Source organism: Poeciliopsis prolifica, unplaced genomic scaffold (genome assembly GCF_027474105.1).
Source record: "Poeciliopsis prolifica strain line A6 unplaced genomic scaffold, Auburn_PproV2 SCAFFOLD024, whole genome shotgun sequence".
Taxonomy (NCBI): Eukaryota; Metazoa; Chordata; class Actinopteri; order Cyprinodontiformes; family Poeciliidae; genus Poeciliopsis; species Poeciliopsis prolifica.
In genome coordinates, this window is record NW_026562399.1 from 3,692,506 (window position 1) to 3,707,209 (window position 14,704).

The window sequence follows — 14,704 nt, forward strand, 5'->3', positions numbered from 1 at the left end:
CCGTGATCTATAAATACGGAGCTGCGTCTCCCTGGAGTGAAGTGTAAATCGGATTTATAAATACGTATGAAGTGTCTAGAAAGGAAAGTCTAAATCACCTCATCTGTGGGCAAAGATGCAAAGGCATCTCGCATGGCACACACATTCATGAGGACAGAAATGCACACGTGATACATTCTGCAGAGGTAACTCTATGAGGCAGCTAAGTTAGGAAGCGGCCGGTGCACTTGTGCTCCCCGACTGATGGGAGGAGGACTACGGCGGGGCTTGGCGTGAGAAAAGAGGACTGAAGCATCTGGGCTCTGCTGGATGCGGTGGAGTGAGCTGCATTAGGTTCAAAGCTGCAGGGTCAGGGCTTGTTTGGAGCAGTGAGGAGAGGCAGGCACTTACGGACTGGCTCCGTCTTGAAAGTGCTGGAACGGCTGCTCTCGCCTTCGCCTTTCCCGTTGATGGCGGACATCTTGACCTCGTAGGTCGTCTCCGGTTTCAGTCCGCCGATGGTTATCCTGGTCATGTCTGTTGAAAAGACGCCAAGGTCATTACACCAGATGACACGTTTAAAGAGAAAAAGCTGATTGCTAATTGGATCAAAACACCGCAGTAGGAAGAGAAGTCCGTCATGTTTTTCTCTTTCATTCTTTATAAATAGCCAAAGCCACGCTTCACCATTTAAATTATGCTACTTTATCTTGTTTGTGTCGACCTGAGATATAAAGTTGTTGCTTATCTTCAGCCTGGTTATAGAATCTAGGGGCACAAACAGCTATTATCTAGAAGATAATAGATGTTCAAATGTTTCCTTAGAAACCTTCATTTCCTGCAACAAAACCAAAAGATGACTCATTGTTTTGTTTTCTGCTTAGCCTTTTCATCAAACTTCCTCTAGGACTAACTGACTTTCTCCTCTGTGGTCTGCACTGACTCTCTTCAGAGTGCATCAGTGTATTTGCATTATTGGATCCCAAAATAGAAATGTAACGATGATGAAGTTACTTAGACATTTTCATCACTCAGAGTGGCTCGGAAATTCAAGTCTTTAGTGAAGGTAAAGTAATGGATAAACAGTCGCTCTGCATCCAACACAAAATAGCAAAAAATATAACTCTGAAATGGATGTGTGTTTCTCACATCTTCTTTTTTTTTTAATAGATCAAATAAAATGTGGAGTTTATTTCAGACCACACATTTTTGCTGGTTAAAACCACCATGCGTGTCTACTAGCTTAAACACTTTTGTACATTGATATTTGCAAAATCACTTGAACTCAGTCAGGTGGGAGCAAAACATCTGGACAACAACTGTCATAACAAGCCCTAGAATTTAGATCTGACCTTTAACTAGGCCATTCTGACACATGATTGTGCTTTCGTCTGAGCTGCCCTCTAATATCTCTGACTGTATGATTTCATGATGGAAGCTGACCCTTGACCTTAGTCTCACCTCTTTTTAGCCTCTAACATGTTTTCTTCCAAGATCCTCCTGGATTAAGTTCCATTAGTCTTCACATCAACTCTGTGTAGCAATCCCCCACAGCATGATAATGCAACTACCATGTATCAACCTCCCAACTTTACATATCACTTACATACCTAATGTGTCAAGGTTTATGTTTGTAAGATTACCAAAAGTGTAAACGTTAAACAGGTACAAATTGTTTTGCAACATATGTTATTAATGTAACATTCTCCAACATTTAAGTCAGAGAAAAGCTGCACAAAATTAACAACTTTTTTCCCAGGAGAAGAGATCTCACCGCACTGAAAGAGTAAAAAGTGAGAGCAGGAAGAAAGCAGGCCAAAAGACTGAAAAATAATTACTGGGGGTTGCATTGTGGGCTCCCAATACAGATTTAATTGCAGGGAAATGAATTGAATTAAGGATCTATTAAAACCCAAGAGCCATCAGGTGTAGAACAAAGGGAAAGCAATCAATAGAGGCTGTGAGTGAAAGTTCCCTTAATCAGGTGAATTTATCTGATAACGTAAGGATTCTGCACACCCAACATGCATGCGCTTCCTCTCGTGTCATAAAGAGCTACTTGGCTGATGCCCCACTGAGCAACACAAAGCAAAGTAATTTCATAGCCGAGAGCTAATTTCAGTTGTGCAAAAAGAGAAAAAAAAAAACACCTGTGCAACATGTCTCCATTACTGTGACAGCATGTATGAGATTAACATCTCAATCAGAGGGAGTTTCAGAGAGAACTATTTACATACAACTAGAAACCGTTCCGCCAGATGGATTCAGAGCTTTTAGCGTTGGAATATAATTGATGTCAGCATCGAAACAGTTCGTGTTTTGATGAAATTTCTCCGCCGCCTGCAGTAATTTGGTTCCTGCTGCTTCTGGAAAAGGTTATCTCCACAGAACCTCACCGTTGCTACAAACTCAGCCCCTGCTGCCCTCTGTGCTGCGACAAAGAATCCTTATGGTGTGGGATGAAGACGCCTGTACATGTTACTGTTAATTAATCTGTCTAATTCTGAGGATATGAGAAAAGCACAGTTTAAAAAGAAAGATTCTGCTCTGGTGCCTGAAGAAACACAGTGATCTCTGAGACATTGTAGATTAAATTAATTTGAGAATATGTTATTTATCAAAAAGCGAATTAAAACGTTATCATAACTCATAACATCCAAGTGTCTTCAAACACTTGGACGTTGTCACTGGAAGAATCTCCAGTAGCTGTCAGTCTTGCACAAATGTAAGGAGACCTCTGACTGAAGACTGTATAACAGTCAAGACTATCATGACATTCCAACAGGTCAGTACATGGCAGACTATATTCTTAAAGTAACATGATCTGGATGACACCAGCAGTTGTTGGCTAGCACTGCTGATCCACCTCATTTGCTTTTGATGATTCCTCTTTAGATATCTGTCTGATGACAGTTTGAACTTCCTCCTTCTCTCTCTGCTCTGCACCAATGAAGCCTTCTTTCCAACTCCTCTGGGATTTGGGGTCAAAGTTGAGGTGCTATTTGAACTTGTAGAGATGCTAATTACTAGCTTCTGGTTGCAAAAAAAGAAAAAAGAAAAACAAAACGACAACATCTCATCTGAAGGTAAAAAAGTAAGAGCAAACATCTTTCCAGCTGTGAGGATGTTGCACATCTTCACAGTGCAACATCCTCAACCAAAAAAATGACAAAAGTATAGAAAAAGACTAGCAGAATGCCTGCCACCATGACTGTTGCAATTCTAGCTTCTGTCATCACACTTCAGACTTTAGACAAATATTAAAGCTGAAGAGCAAAATGTATTTTGTTCAAATCCCAGCTTTAAAGTTCAGCTACAAAGACAAATAGTTTCTCCAACATAGATAATCCAGCTGTACTGTAATGTGAAGGCAGCTCTGTGCAAAGGCCGTCTGTTCATTTAGAGCTTTCTTTAATTAGTATATGCTAACATGGTGGCGCTGTATGATTACACTGTGGTGGGCGAGCCAGCTACTTCTGACAACTCTGCCTTTAAACATGTGACAGCGGCGCCGGTTCAGACACAAAAGCCTTTCTACTGAGACACTCCACCACTTAATAATTCTTTATCAGCCACACTTTGCTTCTTTTCTTCACTGGCATTTTGCTGCTCCAACAGCTCCAAGTTTGCTCTGTCTGATTTCAGAACGTAACAAGGCTCGGGAAAATGTCTTTTCACTTTGAAAGCGCTCCAATTTCTCTGAGGTGGAGAAGCTGTTGTAGCAAAGGCTGAGATATTTTGGTGGCATTTACTGTTCAGCCGTGTATCGGGCTTCTCGAACATGTTTGCATGACGGGCGGCTCTCGAGCCTGGCGCTGACAGCTGAGCCTGTCAGCCGCTGACTGATACGTCCCACGTGGCAGGAGAGACGAAAAGCATCCAGATTTGTGTGCGCTGTGAGCCATCATTGGGACAGGGATATTATCTGGGGCCTGTCAGCATCTGAACCCCCTGTCATTTACACTACACTGTGCTCTACCTCTTGTCCTGACGTCAGCCACTGTCATGTCTGGATTACCTGCTGTTACCAAACAGCTGCACAGAAGCACTTCAACACTTTAAGGGTTAAGTTGTCCATTAGTAGATATGTAAACAGCAACTGTTTTATTACATGGACAGATGTTTGTTCTAGAGACTACATTCAAATTGTAGATCTTGATGCATAATATAGGTATTTTACTGAATTGCAGTTTTTTGTGTGCTTGTTCATGCTATTTATCATACAAAAAAAGCAATCAAATGTTTGTGTGAGCGGTTCTTTCTGCAGACTCAAAAGTAACCTGCAGAAAGAGAACATAGACGACCATAAGTAAATATGTAAACAGAAAATGTCTACATAATTACTACTGTTTGGGTGCTGACAATTTCGTCACAAGATCATCACAATTCAAATTCAATTCAAGATTCTTTATTGATCCCAAAGGCTAATTAAAAGTTAAATGTAGCTGATTCAACAAAAAAAGTTATCGTAGATGGAGGAAGCTAAAGAAAAAGAATACACAACTAACTTGGTCTTTTGGTAAAAGATTTACTGAAACTAAGCAACAATTTTTGGGTGGTCTGATGAAACCAACTGAAGTTTTATATTTATAAGGTTCTGATGTCAGTTCCAATGTGTGATAAATCATAAAACAGGGTTGAACGTGAGTTAATTGATCACCCGGGGCATCTTGTAACAGCTGCTGTGCTTTGTTAGAATACATTTTTTAAGCAACTTTCAGGAGATGTAGGAGAGGTTTAACTCTCTGTTTACCTTAACACTGAATCTCATGGAGCAGTCTACATGCTGCCCCTGTTTTATCAAACTCAGAGAGGAATCCAGAATGAATCTTAAGGCTGCTCTGAGTTTCATTTCCAGTTGGAGATGCATTCCAGGGAAATAATTCAAAAAAAGCTCACCATCCTTAGCTTTGTACTCCTCACTTTTCCACTCCTTCCCAGGCAAACGCCATTCCACTTTGTACTTTAATATCGGCACTCCACCCAAAGAGTATGGTTCCTCGAACACCACCACTGCCGTGCTGGAGAACGGCTGCACTTCTTCAATTTTAGGCGACGACGGCACTTCTGTAGGAACAACAAAACAAAGAGAAATTAACCTCTGATTGAAAAAGTTCATCATTGGATAAAAATCCTTTTTGCGAGTTAAGTTTTAGGAAAGTGTAAATTAAATGTCAGTAATTGACTGTGTACAGGAGCGGCAATAAGTTTTAACACTTTAATCCAGAAAGATTTCCTAACATTTGAACCCTGAGGTCAGCAGCAGTCTGTAGAAATGATACCTCTGTTTGGGTAAACATCAGAAATGAGGTCCTCCTTTAATAACAAGGCTGCATGTTTCTCATTAAACCTTCCCTGTGCTTATTGCTACAGCTGAACTGCATTTAATGCCACCAAGGAGCCACAAACACGCCGGTCACCAAATGACAGAGCAGCCGTTAGACAGGACATAACGAGTTTCTAGCAACAGTTTAGATCCCGCCTGTGATGCACTTTGAGCCATGATTAAAGGACTCGGTGATTTGGTCTCATAAGCAGCGCTCTGCAGAGACTAACCTTCCTTATGACGTAGCTAACTTTGTTTTTATTCTCTCCAGGGAAGACGCTCAGGTGAATGTCGACTTCATTTGATAACCTTTGTTTAATCTTATCTTAATGTTATCATTATATAACCTAAAATACTGTTTCAAAACTTTTAATTAGTAAACCATGACTACTTCTTTGCCTGGCGTACTGCTAAGTGGTTACACAGTTGGGAAAGATAAGAGAACATGCTTATTCAGATAAGGTGGATATGTGTTGATGTTAATAAACCAAGCCTGAATTATCTTTCCGCCACACACAAGGAGCAGGATGAAAACATCTTCAAGCCTCAGTGTTTGAGAACTGCAGAGGACTACAAACGATACATCTGATCTAAACGTCAAGCTATTATTTCAGAGTTTTTCTATCCTACCATCAGAAACGTAAACAGATGGAGTTTGCTAAATGCTATTAGGATTTTAACTGGAATTGGAAGATTGACATTTTTCTCAAAACCAATGACTAATGTGTGGAAAAGCATGATGGAGGAGTTTGGTATGCTGTGGACCAAGTTCCTGCCAATGACCCTGGGAAGCTTCTTTACAGTTACTGGGACCTTGAAGTAATTTTACACAAAACTCTGATGGCTTCTGCCAAAAAAATGGTATTTGGGTCATCACTGGATGCTTCAGCAGATAAATAACCTGAAGAGAAAAGTTATTAAATCAGAACAAGCTTCTTCCATGGAAATCTCAGTTCACAGATATAAATTATTTAGAAAACTTGAGGAAAAGAAATGAGAGTGGATGCAGGAGGATGAAAAAGGAATGGACAAAGATCCTTAGCTGGAGGTTTCTTCCTGTTTGCATGCTTGATGTAAGGGATTGTGACACAACACAAGTGATTGTCTTCTGTCACCACATCCAGGAGGACTTGCTGCAAGCTTTTTAAACTAAGTTGAGTAATAAACTGAACTTAATGAACTAATTGGAGTTAAATTTCTATTCCTTTTTTCTTCACAAAGTGCCTTGAGACAACACGTGTTGTGGATTGGCGTTGCACAAATAAGCTGAACTGAGTTTAACTGTATGCTCCAAACTTGTGAAATGTCGGAGGAGTGAACTAGGTGCTGTCCTGGGGGCCTAATCAGACCGTAACCAGCAGGGGAAACAAAAATTGTGAAACTTTTCTGCACAGCATTAAGCTGCTCCAAATAAATAACTAATTAATTAAATAAATAAATAAAAGCAACAAGCACTGTCTGTCTCCTGATGTATTACAGGTCTCTTCTAAAGCAGAACATCCATTTGTTTGTATCCCTTTAATAATAATAATAATAATAATAATAATAATAATAATAATAAAAGTCTACTAACTGATGAACACAATTTAATGTGAAACACTCTGTACCTACTCATGCTTTTTCTTTCTAGCTTAATATTTATACAGCTGCTTTCAGTGTCTTGTTGAATAACTGTCATATTCAATGTGAAAAGTCCTGTGATCTCTAGGGGGCACTAGAGAGGCTTTAAGGTTTAAATCTTGTTTGAACACAGTCTACATTAGCCTCTTTAGCAGCTGTAAATGGTGCAGAGAAATAATTTTAAATGAATCATTTAAACAGTCGAGAGCTGCTGCTGATGTTCGCATTCTGAGGGATTCCAACGTGTAACCTCAAGCAAACGTTTTAATTGTCCAACACTTTTTTTTTTTCAGAGTGCATGTGATTGAGACATACAGAAAGCAGGGAGGGCCAGCCACTGGAGGAAGCCACTTCAGTCATACTGATGAAGTTTTACAGCGAAGCAAGGAAATTACCTCAAAGAGCCCACAGGATATAACACAATGGCACCGAGGGTGTCACCACAATTAATTCGGCCACACACCATTTAGAGATCCTGAGCGACCTATCGTTTGCAAGGGCTCCAAAGCAATTTGCATGCAGAATGAAACTAAGACTGACCAAATTCACAGCAGAGGAGAAGAAAAGACTTTAGAGGGAGAGCCTGCTGTGATTTCAGTGTTTTTCTCGCTGTCTTGCTATTCAGACGGAGCTGCAGAGCATCTCAAGGTTCCCTGCAACTTTACTTTCTGTTCACAGCTTTCTGAAACAAACATAATGTATCCTTTTAGATATAAGGAGACAAAGCAGAGTTTTTTTTTTTCTGCAGCCGTACTCTCAATTCTGCAGCCGTACTCTCAATCGTGAAAATGGATAATAAATGTAACTCATTCTTTATTATTATTATGTGCATTCACTGGCTAATGCAGACTTGTTGGGCTTGTTGAGGATGCTCCTTGCAGCAGATTCTAACATTCTTCCTTGCTGAATACTGCAGTTTTTGCTTTCATTGCACTGATTTATTGTTCATATAGATTGACATGTTAAGAACCCCTATTTGTGTTTTCAGTGAACCAACCTGCTTGGATTAGAAGGAACTCCTTGGATTCAGAGCCTATCACATTTGAGGCTGTGCAGTTGTAGCTGCCAAAGTCATTTTGGGACTCAGGTGTGATCTGAGACAGAAAAAAAAAATGGTGAAAACTTTTTTATCAGTTTTTTTTTTCATTATTTCATGCTTATGTACATCAGAATAGCCAAGAAACACAAAGGTGCATCACCTCCAGAAGGCTGATGGTTGGAGTATTGAAGATCTTTATGTTGGTTGAGTTAGCAGTCGGGAGCTCAATGCCGTCTCTGAACCAAACCACCGAGGCTCTGGGGTTGGCTGCCACCTCACAAGAAATATTGGCTGGGTTTCCTTCCCATGTGTATGCTGCCACTATGCCCATGATCTTTGGAGAATCTAAAGGAATAGAAAGAAAAGACAAAACACATGAGACATCTGAAAAAAAATATTCCAAAGAGATTATTTTCTAAATCATTCATTCCTAAACAGGAGATGATCGACTTGTTTGCATAGTTATTTGGTTGTTATTGATTTACAAATTTGTAAAATCTCTAACTGTTTAATCCAAGGAGCTTCTGCTTATTAATTTCCATTATTAAAGCAATATCCCAGACATCTGTTGCCAAGTGAAAACCAATGACCACTCTTGGCACTTATTATATTAAAAGATGTCTGCCACAGGTTAAGAATCAATACTGTGCACAATCTCAGGGATTTTCAGGCAATTACTCAATGTGATTTAACGTTTAAGTCCCAATTCTTCAAACCAACAAACTGGATGCTTGACATTAGCGTTCCAACATGTAAAGTCAGAGGTCCTTGAGCAACCCTGATTTCAAAATTCAAACATGGCTGCAGTGTGCATATTACATACACAATGAACTAAAGGTAAGGTCAGTGCACGGCCAGTGTTTGAGCATTTCAAGTCTTTGTGGTGATTTTATTTCTAAAAACTCCACTGAGTTTTATGGATTTTCTATTGATTTGTGTTAGTCATAGTTGGTTCAAAGTGGCCTCATAATGCATAAAGGAGAAATAGAAATATCTTCAGTCTCACAATCCCAGAAGTTTGTTCATCATTCAGCATCGTATTTATTACATTTCAGTATTTTTGCTGCATCCCTTGTAATGCTTGAGCTAAAAAAAAAATTTTTAATTTAGCAAAGACTAGTTTGTAAAAATTTTAATTGTTACCACAAAACCAATTTGGAAGACAACATTTCTTAACAAACCTGCATGGTGAAGAAAATGAGGCTTGGAGAGAAACATTTTTCCTAGGCTGCTACTGTATCAGTCTCTCAGCAGCAAACCTCGATAAACCCAGCCCAGTAAAATGGATCGTGCTGTGTGGCAGATAGATGGCCCAGCACTTGAATTACATCTTCATTGTGCGGAGTGGAGACAGAGGACACGAAGTGAGAGCTATACTCAAAACAAAGCACCTTTCTTATCGATAATTGCCTAGCAACACTGATTCAGCTGCCTGATTGTTTTGGTGATTACACTGGCTAACTGCAAGTCCTCAAACAGCTCCATCAATGGTGCATTGTGATCACATCTCTGAACTTTAAAGCACAATAGACTCTGGGATTATTAGCCCAATTAGACAGTCATTGTCTTTTTCACTCCTTTTATGAATAGATTTCAATATTAGAGTGAACTTTCTTGGCCAATCACATTAAGCCAGCTGGATTTTTAACAACCCAGCACATCCTGGTAATTGATTCATTATCTTCCAGTTGTTTGAGATCTGGTTACATGAGTAACATGCAGTCTCAGACGAAGCTTAGACATGTGTCTTTCCCAGCTTCACTTTCCAGCTCATTCCAAAGGGTTCCTAAGCCACAAGGGATATAGAATCCTTCAGGATACAGAGTCTTTCTGAGTCCACCCTGGGGTCTCCTTACAGCAATACACGCTCACAAAATGTCCAGGAGGCATTCTTATGAGACCACCTAGACTACCTCTGTGACTCGACTCTAAGCTCAATGCCCTTAAAGACCGTTGAGATCCCACCTTTGTCATAAAGGAGATTCTTGTATAGAACAGCATCATAATCCTTTCTCAGATCCACAAAACACATGTGATCATAAGAACCAAACTATCATTGATCCCTTCAGTAGGTTCACAATGGTAAAGATGCGGTTCATTGTTGTTCTTCTTAGAGGACGAAAGCTACAGTACCCTGATGTCTCTGAATTTAAGGTTTGATGGTCAAACCCCAGAGTATGTCTGGAGGTCTGAGAAAAGATCCCTCAGTAGCTGGATAGCTATCAGCCTTCATCTTCTCTGGATGAATCTTCTGACAATCCTGCCCTGTAAAATCATCCCTGACCAAAATTCTGTCTGTTTGGTGCTCAGTCCAAGTCGTTCACAACTCTCACAGTGACATTTTACATGCATCAAAAGAAAAAGGACTTGTTCTAAAAAAAAGAAAAACAGCTGTTAGAAAATCCTAAAAACGGCACCAGATCCCTAAAGAGAAGTTGGAAAGTGGGTCTTTGTTTCTATTGGTAACAAATCACAGTGGTACCACTGACCCAGCCCGCTCCTGAGCCATTTATCTTGATGAAATGAGGTGAGCAGAAACTGGAATGTTCTCATTTCATTTGTTTGGTCTGGAAAACAATTTTATTTTCTGTTTACAACTTTATCTGCATCTTAAGTTGTGATTCTTTTTATTGCAGGTCTACAAAATAAACTAACACTTAAAGGTCTTAAGATACCAAATGCAATGATTTTTATTTCCAGACATGTTTCGCTTATGTTGACTTGATTAAAAAAAAAAAAAAAAAAAAGCTTCCTGGACCATCACATGAAATGATTCAAAAAAGGAATTATTTTTATTTAGAAATGATTCAGGTGTGTCTTTATGAACCTAAGTGAAAAGAGAGAAAAAGATGTATGGCTTACAGCGCACTTCCAGGAACAGTTGCTGGTTGTCTTCGCCGATGGAGTTGCTGGCAGTGCAGAGGTAACGACCAGCGTCAGTGAACTGGACGTTCTTCAGGGTGAGGGAGGACACCCGCGCGTGGCTTCGTACCACAACGTTCCTGTCAAGGCTCTATAGAAAAAGACATTGGAAATTAAACACACATAAAAACAGGTGACTTCACTAGAAACCAGGTACAATCGAGAGATGAGAGCAAGATATAAGGTGATGCTTTGGGTGACTGGTTGACTTAGTTGTGCAAACACATCATGACCTGTTGAGTTAATGCTGACTGATCTGGTGGTGGATTGAAGTTACTGATATTAGATGCATTAATTATTATGTTATTGTAACTTGAACACCACCACAATCGGAAATATTATGTTTTTCCTCTTCACTTTAACTTTTAGCACATTATTGACCTGTCCTTTAACTTAAGTGTAAAAAAAAAAAAGACATTTAATAGTCCTATTTTTCCAAACCAGAAGAGGAGTTAGACCAGAGGATACTTACTTGTACTTATCTACCAACCCTGAAAGGAGCATCCAGTTTATTTCCTTTGGATCGACATTATTAGCTTTTTCTTCTTCTGTTCTTTCCTTTGGTTTGTTATTTTGTTTGTCTTTCCTAATAATTCTTTAATGCACTTTGTATTGCCTTGTTGCTAAAAATGTGCTACACAAATAAAATTACCTTTACCTTTAAAAAAAGAAGCACCAAATACCCATTCTTTGGTCAAATTCCTTACAGTATGGATCTATCTGTGCTCATAAGGGGCTCTAAGTAAATTAGGCCTCACTTAAACTGGAAGTCAGTAAGTTTTAAAAAGCTCCAAGCAGTAAACTCTTGAAGTTGATTAGCGTCCCTACTTATTTAGAGGCCTTTCTGCAGGTTTACAAGCTGCATACTTACAGCTGGAGCAGCATAAAAGCAGTGAGGAAAATTAGCTTGTTAAATCCTGCTTTCATTTTCATTAGAGGATCCTGTTTATTGCCCTGGCTGCTATTCCGTGTTGCGGAGGACTCAGAGCTCCTGCACAGGTGTGCATCTGACAAACGAGTTTACTCAAAGTACTCCACTCGCTTTTATAATAGAGCAATGCACCTGGCCTGATCCTTGATCTTTGCTGTACATCACAATAGTTTGTGATGCAACCTGTTTTTCCTCTCTCTCCATCCCATCTGCAGTCTATATAAACACGAAGAGATTCATTGTTATAGACTTTCTGAAAGCTGCGAAATTCTGCAGCAAAACTTACAGCAGCCAGTAGCAATGAAACATACAATAGAGCAATATAAAACGAATAATAATGGCATGGCTGCACAAAAACTCCAGCAGTTATAAATATAGTGATGACTTTTCTTCCCACACATCAGCAGGAGACATACATCTTCCTTCTAGCTTCCACAATGTTCCATTAATAATTCAAGCACACTCTGTGCTTTATTTGTTGCTGTTTATATTTATTTATACATATTTTTCAGTATTGGAATTACTGCATGACTGGGATTTTTTTGCAGAAAATTGTTATGCACATGTGGCATAAATATTTTCTTGTTTAATAAAAAATCTAAAGGCGTGTCCTGAAACATTTTAAAAAGGGCAGCATTAATCTTGTCTCCCTCGCACCATGCAGGCTGTTTAAATGCAAACACAGAAAGGTTAATGGAGAATAATACTTTAATGAGACTGCAGAAACAGAAGTGAATGGACAGACCTTTAAAAATAATTAATTTATTGGCTCCAACAAAAAAAGAGATGTAAATCTATCAGCTTTCATTCCACATTAAATTGATTTCAGTACCAGTACTGACTGCCATGTTTTTTCATGGGACTTTGTTTCAGAGGTGACCAGTATATTTAAAATGGCGCTAAAGAAAAGAAACATTGTGCTTGCAAAACACCTGCAGATATAAATTTCAGTAATTATTTTCAGCAAAATAGAACAGAAGATACATAGTTTGTTACTAAAGTGAAACTATTGCTGCATTAAATCATGTTTGTGGCTTTATGGTGTCAGTCACACTTTTACAGCCAAAACATCATCATGCAGGCTTTAACAAACTGAGAATTTTTTTTTTGTCATTTTTGAGGTGAACAAACATGTAGGCACTTTTAAATATTGTTTACTCAAAAAATCTTCTGAATTGTGTAGAACATCTCACAAAAAACAACTCAAAACATAAATGAAACTGCTCTGCTGAAAATGTAACTCACTGAATAGCAGAATTAAAAACATTGAAAACACATTTCATCCCTGCTTACAGACTGAGCCTTCAGTCAAATGAGCTGGAGATGTGTGCATTCATTAAACACAGCTGATTTGTCCTGTTTGGGGTCGTGGATGTTTGGGTGTAATTTAAGAACAATAAATGAATCAAACTTTTTTTTTTCTAAAACAGCAAGAACCTCACTAATGGGATTCTTTTATTTATTCAAATGTTTTCCTCTGAGAGAAATTATCATTTCAAAGCTCAAGCTTAGGTTGGCAAACTAAATTAAAATATCCTCGAAACAGGCTGCTGAGTACTGTTAGAAACATGCGACATATGAAGAAATTATTTCTTCCAGAACTTTACCAGATTCTGAAAAAAACCCTTCTTGGCCCTAAACAAGATCTTTTTCATTCAGTTTGCTGATTCAAAGGCAAATGTCAAGAATTCAGTAACCAACTATCAAATTATACCGAGGTTTTACATCTGCCAAAATGCATTAGCATATTAAAATTATCCTTTCAAAACCCCAAATATTTCTAGAGTTATGAGATCTTTTCAAGTTCATTTGTGGACATATAGTGTTCATAGAAATCATATAAGGTTTGCCCATGTTTATATTTGGCGGAAATTCAAAGTGACATTTAGTTATGTTGTGTTCCACTAAATGAAGTCATCTTAATGGATTCAGAAGACTTGTGAATATTTAAGTTATAGATTGAAGCTTAATCTATGTTCAATCTATCTATGCTTAATTTATGCTAAAACTTCATTGTCAATCTTTAAAGGATAATATCTTTATCCAGTAGATGTAGCTGGAGCACAAAAAGTTATTTCTCATCAGAAAGAGCCGAAGTCTTTCTGACGAGATGCAAGAGGAAGTGTTGGAGCAGGTTGTCTCTCCTGACGTGTTGCTGTGCACTTCTGGTCAGCTGCCTGAAAGAGCTGTCCAACACTCAGCAACATCACTGTCCACAATGACTCTTTGAAGACATGTGGATGTCATAATTGGGACATTGGAGTACTTTTTAATCTAATTAAATCCCTCAGTTTTGATGAAGGATGCCCATGGATTCTGTGCTATCTTTTCATGAAGTTCATATTACAGCCGTGTTTGTAATCAGTGAATTACAACATGGTTGTTTGACCTTTCCTAATGTTGATGAAATATCACGCTCCACTCAGCACCTTCGACCCAGTGTCTTCTAACAAACAGATAATTATTGATCAAAGCAAGCTCCTGTTAAAAGGTCAAGGTTTTTTGCTTCTTAAAGTGAACAAAGAAATACAATGAAAAGAGAGAGGAGTAGCACATCAGTCATAATCATACATTAACCTGGTCATCTGCCATTCTCTCACCCTGAGAAAAAGATTTACCAGTAAGCTGTAGACATTCTTGCATAATGTTTTTTTCTCTATTTTACATTAGGTCTTATAAAACAGTTCAAAGGATTAATCTGATTTAACAAAACTGCGTAATTAGGATTTAATAGGACTGTACAGGGACCCTTCAGATCTTTTTATACCCATTCAATAATAGTTTCACAAGCAGTGTATTTTATTGGGGTTTTAAAAAGCAGTAGACGATTGTTAAGTAAAATAAACTTGTTGCACACTTTATTTTATTTTTTTTTTTCAAACTTTAT

At 38.6% G+C, this 14,704-nt stretch overlaps 1 protein-coding gene across 13 annotated transcripts in view; it reads right to left on the reverse strand.

The window, feature by feature from the left end:
* ncam1a (neural cell adhesion molecule 1a) overlaps positions 1-14,704 on the reverse strand; it is a 261,999-nt gene that overhangs the window by 43,061 nt on the left and 204,234 nt on the right. For all 13 annotated transcript variants that reach the window (XM_055046945.1, XM_055046943.1, XM_055046949.1 and 10 more), the window contains 5 exons: positions 10,827-10,977; positions 8,125-8,309; positions 7,923-8,019; positions 4,879-5,046; positions 391-516 (listed from right to left, as the gene is read on the reverse strand). In XM_055046945.1, the coding sequence (XP_054902920.1) occupies positions 391-516; positions 4,879-5,046; positions 7,923-8,019; positions 8,125-8,309; positions 10,827-10,977 (727 nt within the window). The remainder of the gene's footprint in view (positions 1-390; positions 517-4,878; positions 5,047-7,922; positions 8,020-8,124; positions 8,310-10,826; positions 10,978-14,704) is intronic.